This window comes from Penaeus chinensis, chromosome 7 (genome assembly GCF_019202785.1).
Source record: "Penaeus chinensis breed Huanghai No. 1 chromosome 7, ASM1920278v2, whole genome shotgun sequence".
Taxonomy (NCBI): Eukaryota; Metazoa; Arthropoda; class Malacostraca; order Decapoda; family Penaeidae; genus Penaeus; species Penaeus chinensis.
The window spans coordinates 20426328-20433827 of record NC_061825.1 but is presented as its reverse complement, the minus strand read 5'-3'; the positions used below and the strand labels follow the sequence as shown (position 1 = coordinate 20433827).

Sequence of the window (7500 nt, the reverse complement as noted above, 5' to 3'; positions counted from 1 at the left end):
TGCATTATTGAATGGAAATTAACCACTGAGTTGTTTCAGATTTTTCAACTGATGGTCTGAGTATGTCAGCACTACATCCCCTTGCTCAAGGACCACTTGTAGGTAAGCTAAAGGATTTTTTGGTGTGTTACTGTGTTTGTTTGAATATAGTTACTGTATCAATTTTGTATAGCCTACAGACTAAAAGCTATATAAGACGTTATATTACATTTTGCGTGTTGAATATGACTCTCCATCTCCTTCTCTTTCCTTTCTTTCTCTCCCACTCTTCCCTATCCCCTTTTTTCCTCTCTCCTTCCCCTGCCCACTTTTCTCTCTCGTTCATTCCCTTTTGTTCTCTCATTTTTCTCTTTCTCACTTTCTCGCTCCCCTCCTTCTCTCTTTCCTTTTCCTCCATCTCCCTTCCCTCCCTCCCTTCCTGCCTACCCTCCCCCTCCCTGCTTACCCCACCCCCTCCCATTTCAGTTGTGAAATGCGAGAGTTCCAGCCTTGAGGAGATGGTGGTGGGCGGCTGTGATGAGAAGATCTCCCTAGAACCTGGCCTTGGGGAAGGGCCGTTATCACATAAAGCGGGTGAGGGTTTTTACATGTGTTCTGTTAGAATCGTTGTTATTGTTGTCAATAGTTTTAGTATGATTATTGTTGTTATAACTATTTCTCTTTTATGAATATAGGTACTGTTATTATGATCATTATTATTTTTGTTTTTGTCAGTATTATACCTTTTTTTAATAATATCTTTACAGATTTAGAGGAACACAGGTCTACGGTCACCAAGGAGGAGGCAGGGTCACAGAAAATGTGCAACTTCCCAGTGCTAGAAGTTACAATCACCCATACGTCTGGTGAACACATTAAAAAAAGTGGTAAGAATATGATCTAGTATGAAGACATGTACACACGCAGATGTGCATGCACACCGACACCCCTACCCCCACCCCCTCCCCCACCCCCACCCCCACCCCCACCCACACCCCCAAACACACATGCACATACCAAACAAGTACATACCACACACACACGCTCACACTACACCCACATGCGAACACATGCGAACACATGCACACACCGCACACGCACGCACCACACACACACACACACACACACACACACACACACACACACACACACACACACACACACACACACACACACACACACACAACACACATGCAAGCACACACCACACACGCATACACACCACACTCACACACATGCACTCACACACATGCACACGCACACGCACACGCACACGCACACACGCACACACGCACACGCACACGCACACGCACACTCACACACCGCACACGCATACACACACCACACATGCTCACAGATATATATGTATGCATGCAACCCACATGAAAACACACATAATAAATAGACCTACTTTTTTTCTATTCCATTTGCGAAATAATGTACAACCTTTCTTTACAAATTCAATTAGCCATATCTATCTTATTGTCAGAGAATATTTGTATGATTTTTTTATCTAGGCTCATAGTTTTGATAATTGAACAGTCCTTTTGTCAAGGAGAAGTCTTCTTTTTCACATGTTTTAAGCACTTTTTGTTATAACTCATTAGATATTGCTAACAGACACTGGGAGACATAAGTAGGTTTAAGCAATGTATTGTCTCTATATCCACCCTGCTCAAGCAGCATTTCATTTTCACCTTAGATGATGCCATGGTAGCCGTCTACAGGTCATCATCAACCAAAGAGGAGATCGTCCTGAGCCTGAAGGAGACACAGCCCAAGTCCCGACACAAAAGTGACTCTGTGATATATGTCAATGACGGTGAGAATGTTATCCACCTGAGCAAGTCAGTTGTGGATGAGTACCGCAAAAAAAACAACTATTTTGGACCCCTAAAGGCTGCGGTGGAGAAAGCCAAGCTAGTGCAGGATGGAGAGGAGAAGGAGGTGCTGAGGACCAAGCTGATGCAAGTCAAGTTTGTGATGCGGGATGGCGCAGGGCAGGAGCTGAGTGGTGCGGAGATGGTCAGGGCCATGGCAAAAATCCCTGGTATCATCCCTCCCTGTGACCCAGGTAGCATTAGCGACAGCAGTGATGCCTGTCCTCCGTCTCCCAGCAACAAGGAAGAAGTTGTGACAATCAGTTTTGGTGCAAATGACCAAGTGGACATCCCCAGGAGTGCCATTGAGCAGTACCGCGCACTCTCCAAGGTCACAGAGCCGCTCACAGCTAAGAAGGAGAAGTCTTTTCGGGAGGAGAATGGTAGAAAGGTCCCCATCACTGTGATAAGCTTGTATCCAGACAAGGAGAGTGTGCCTGTTTCTCCAGTGCAAGGAGAGTCGATGCAGCAAGTAGAAGATCAGCCAGCCAAGCCACGGCGAGGAAGGCCAGCAGGGCGAGGTAGGAGGGTGATTCGGGGCAGGAAGAGAGTCCATCCAGATTCTTCAAACACCAAACCTCTTATTGACCCCCAGAGAACCTTCAAGAGAGAGACCCATGAGGAGCCCCAAAACACATCCTCAAACAGTGAAGCTGAAGATGGTGGTATTAACGAGCTAGGCTTTGACAGTGGCATTGTGATAGTACAGACACCAGGACATGAAGTGATGGCAACAGAAGAAGACTTTATTGGAAATGGGGTCACTGAGGTGGCCCTGTTGCCACTCCAGCTGCAGTCAGCACCTAAAGATATGGCAGCTGAGTTGACATCACAGCAGGCATGGAAATACCTCACTGAATATGCCTCAGAGGATGATGCGGTACAAGGTCTCGTCACACAATTTAACAATGAGAGCTGGCTGGAGGTGAAACGTATGTCAGACTTCTTCCACTGTGATGGTGAGGTTATGACAGACATCTCATTCAAGGCTGTGTATAGGAAGGATGACACACGAGTCACTTACTATCTTCGGGGATTCAGCAAACTCCTGAAGACCGGGGAGCTAACCTCAGCAAATGCTATCAATCACTTGTTTCGATGCCTATCGCCAGACCGCAAACTTTGCCTCGGCCTAAAACCATCTCTCTTCGAGACACACTTGGAAAGCCATGACCACCTCAGGCACCTTTTCAAGCAGAAAGGCCACATTATCTCCACCCCATTTGAAGGAATGTTCTCGAAAGAGTGTAAAGGCATTGTGGTTGTGAATGGCAATCCCACTTCTTCCACGTTCACCCGGGGATCCAAAACAATTGTTGGAGTCCAAGTCCTGTGCAGGGAGTGTGCGGCACTTAGCAAGCAGATGAATCAGCTGCTCAAGGGATATACCCAAAATGGGTCCATGACCAAGAATGAGCTGCTCGGTGAGAAGGTAAACTTGAGTGCTATAGAATGCTTTTTTAAGCTTGGGTTCACAATAAAATATATATAAATACAAACCTCTGAAACAGTAATAGATGAAAGAATCATTATAAGACAAGTCATAGATGGGATTTTTACTTTTTTTTTTTTTGAATAGATATATGTCAATGAATATTTGGATAGATATTCTGCTGTTATTGAAAGTTAAGAAGCCTAAATTTAGTATCCATATTTCTACATGGGTATTATCAACATTTATTCTTTGCAAGGATGTGAATGTGTGAATGTATTGTACATTCTAATCTCTAATATTCTCCTCTTCTCAGTCAATGCAGGAGAGGTACAACAACCAACTCCTAAAGCAGCCCCTCAGAAGCAAAGGCCCAGCATTGAACAGCAAGGAAATTCGACACATCTTCTCTCAGAATGTATCAGAGATCATCTCAAGCCCCTCAGTGTCAGCCATCAGTTTCGAGCAGGATGACCTAGATCCTTATGAGGAGCTTCCGGTGGCAAGGTGCAAGCGCAAGGTGGCGTCCCGGAGAGGAGGAGACTTTGAGGGGGAGGAGGACCATGTGAGGCCAAGCATAGGGGTCTCGGAGGAGGAATTCCTGAGGATGATAGACCTGTGCCCTCCTGCACCGGGCATCTTAACAAGGTCCATTGTTAAGAGATGCAACGTGTGCCAGTTTCGGGCACCTACTATGCTTGCCTTGTTCAGCCACATGCAGGGCCACATGGGCGCTTTGAAGGAGAAGTGCGGGGAGTGTAATGTCCAGCTGTCCAGCAAGGAGGCCATGGAAATCCATAAAAAGCAGATGCACTCACAGCGCTCACCTGTATGTACAATATGCCAGCTTGATTTCACAACCAAAGACCAGTTGTTTGATCACATGAACAAGCATCGAAATCATCATCCATTTGAATGTCCAATGTGCGACCACAAGTTAACAAATATGGATGCCTATAAAAAACATGTGAGACTGACTCATAAGGTGAAGTCGGTGCGAGACTTAAAATTTTCTTGCAAGACGTGCAACATTCACTTTTATACACGTGACCACTTGCTTCTACACCGTGTCAACCAGAACCACGAGGATGTGGATGCATTCTCCTGCAAGGCTTGCTCTTTCAGCAGCACAACAGCGAACGAATTTCGCAGCCACATCTGGGAGCACTCCGAGGAGGAGCGGGAGAGTGCCAACATCGCCATCTGCCCCCACTGCTACAAGGTGTTTTTCTCGGCCTTCAAGCTCACGTTCCACTTGGAGACGAAGCACCCTCCGCAGGGGAAGGAGGCTGAGGCACAGCCCCAGCCCAAGCTTGAGCCGGATGCCAGCGAGCCGCCCAGGAAGAAGAAGAACAAGGGGCCGTACCTGCGCTACCTGAGAGCCAACGAGAAGTACGAGTGCCGCAAGTGCCGCAGGAGATTCAAGACCCATGAGACGCTAGAGAACCACGAGAAGTTTTCGCACGGGGAGAAAAAGGTTGCCAAGTCAGAGTGCCAGTGCACGCTATGTGGACGGCGGTTCAATGCATTACGGAGGCTGGCGAACCACATGAAGATTCACTCTGGGAACCGGCCTGTGTTCCAGTGCGAAGAGTGCGGCCAGATCTACGGCAAGAAGACTCAGGTACTCGAGCACATCCGCACCGACCACGCCGAGCAGGTCCAGAGGCATCAGCAGCAGCAGGAGCTCCTGCAGAACAACCAGCTGGAAGAGCAGGCGCTGGTGGACATCACGGAACAGCCGCAGCATGTGACACTCGAGGGGGGCGCGTCTACCGCTTGGAGTCCCATCAAGAGCCCCTTCAAGGTGCCGACGGTGGAGCAGACGCAGGAGGCCGTCTACAGTTTGTTGCAGTTGACCGACTTTTGAATATTGTTTGTTTGTCGTATTTTGTATGTTATTACCAAAGAGCACTATTATCGGCTGGAGTGAGTCCATCTGAAATTGTGATTGTTGTTAAGATATGTCTATTTATTCAGAGAAGACAATAAAGTGAGGAAGTGAACGAACTATGATCTGTAACCAGTGATGACTCAAATCTTTACTCCAAGATTGAAATGTGATATTTTTATAGGTACCAGTTTATATTAAATAATTAAGTTTTTTATTTAGTTATAAAAATTGATAATTTATACCAGTATTTTTTTCTTCAAACCCTTTGTTATCCTCTAGATATGGCAAACAATGATTTGTTTTATGACATTTATCTATAAACCGTAACTATTTTTTTTATTGTTAATTGAATGCTAATTTAATTGTCTGATTACAAGTTTTTATAAATGCAGAAAGAAGAAAACAAGTATGAAAGTAAAGAAAGAGGTATGCTATCTTATAGTGTAAAAACACATTTTTTTTTTTTTTTTGCGTACATTGTAGGCAAAGAACTTTGTCCCTTGTCCAAGCGTGAGAGACAAAGAGAGGTGTCCAATCAATGAAGAAATAGATGTTTCAAATCAGAAAAAATTACAAACAGGAGGGAAGTTTCTAGCAGAAGCCAGTGCATTGCAGATATATCTCTCTCTATTTCCCTCCACACACACACACACACACACACACACACACACACACACACACACACACACACACACACACACACACACACACACACACACACACATATGTATTATACACACATAGATTTATATATATATATATATATATATATATATATATAATATATATATATATAATATATATATATATATATATATATATATATAATATTATACACATACATTTGTGTGTGTGTGTGTGTGTGTGTGTGTGTGTGTGTGTGTGTGTGTGTGTCTGTGTGTCCGTGCACGTCCATACTGTAGGATGTGAATGTGGGAAAAGTGAATTTTACGGTTAGGGAATGCTGGTCAATCTAGATAAATGCTAATAAGTTTATCAAGATCTCTGGATACAGGGAAGCGTATCTCATTTTTGAAGCATGGAATTATATTGATAGCTTGCAACCATTACTATTATCATATTCTTTCTGTTATTAAAATATAACTGTTATTATATCTATATTTAGTAATAGTCATTATCATTACTGTTATCATTATTGCTGTTGTTTATCATCAGTATTATTAATATTGTCATTATGAACATAATTATTGCCCCTTGCCCGTTTACGAATGGGTCACACCCGACTCACGCATTCCTACCACATGCCACACGCCAACCCACCTTCTATGCTTCCCATGCAATGATCTTCTTTCAGCCCCTCATATCCTACTCTCCTGCCCCCGCTCTACTGAAGCCCGTATCCTTGCTTTTCCTTATTTGTCCTCTCTTCCCCGACACCCCAACCTGTCGGACATCCTAACGGAATCCCCGCCTTTTCAGTTAAGAGCTGAACCTTTAACTAATTTGACAAGGAAAGATGTAAAATTTGAGTGGAATGATGCCTGTAATAATGCCTTTGTAACACTCAAAGAGAAGTTAGTAAGTGCTCCTGACTTAGTCAAAGCTAACCAAACTAAAGAATTTGAACTACACACAGATGCTAGTGATACCCACATCGGTGGAGTATTAATGCAGTAGAAACATGATGATCTAAGACCTATAGGATACTATTCTAAAAAGTTAAATTCAACAGAAAGAAAGTACTCAGTCACTGATAAGGAAGAATTGGCTATCATCAATGCCTGTAGACTTTTCAACCATTATCTTTGGTGCAAGCCTTTCACCATAGTTACAGATCATCAGCCATTAACCACTGTATTTAAGAAGAGGAAACTTGTCCCTGAATGTCCAGATATATTTTAGAAACGAGGGATTACATTTATAAAATCAAATACAAGAAAGGCACAAAACATACTGTACCAGACACTCTTAGTAGACCCATAGGAGCCATCACCAAGGGGAGTGATGAAGCATTACAACCAAGTAATGATATTAGGTTCTTGGGACTGATAGTGGAGAAAATCAAACCAGCTCAAAGGGAGGATGAAGTGTGGACTAAATTGATAGAGTTTCTAGAAGGAGGTACCATATCAAAGTGAATTCCAGGCAACAGACCATTTTATTACTTTAAAATTAGAGACCACATTCTTTATCTAAAAATAGAAGAAATGGGTAAAACTCAGCTGTGCTCCTTCCTCAGACGCAAAAATACCCTCCATTTGATCTAATCCCCCTTTGTTCTTAACCCCCCCTTCTACCCTACCCCATTTACTCCCCCTCTATCTACTCTTTTCACTATTATGGTGTCATATGTG

At 43.7% G+C, this 7500-nt stretch overlaps 1 protein-coding gene across 1 annotated transcript in view; it reads left to right on the top strand.

Annotated features, from left to right (window-relative positions):
* Window positions 1-5426, top strand: part of LOC125027300 — an 8561-nt gene extending 3135 nt beyond the window's left edge. Inside the window, exons 2-6 of the mRNA XM_047616281.1 lie at window positions 40-102; window positions 466-573; window positions 747-866; window positions 1682-3291; window positions 3608-5426. Of these exons, the coding sequence (XP_047472237.1) occupies window positions 40-102; window positions 466-573; window positions 747-866; window positions 1682-3291; window positions 3608-5161 (3455 nt within the window). The 3' untranslated portion in view covers window positions 5162-5426. The remainder of the gene's footprint in view (window positions 1-39; window positions 103-465; window positions 574-746; window positions 867-1681; window positions 3292-3607) is intronic.
* The last annotated feature ends 2074 nt before the right edge of the window (window positions 5427-7500 follow it).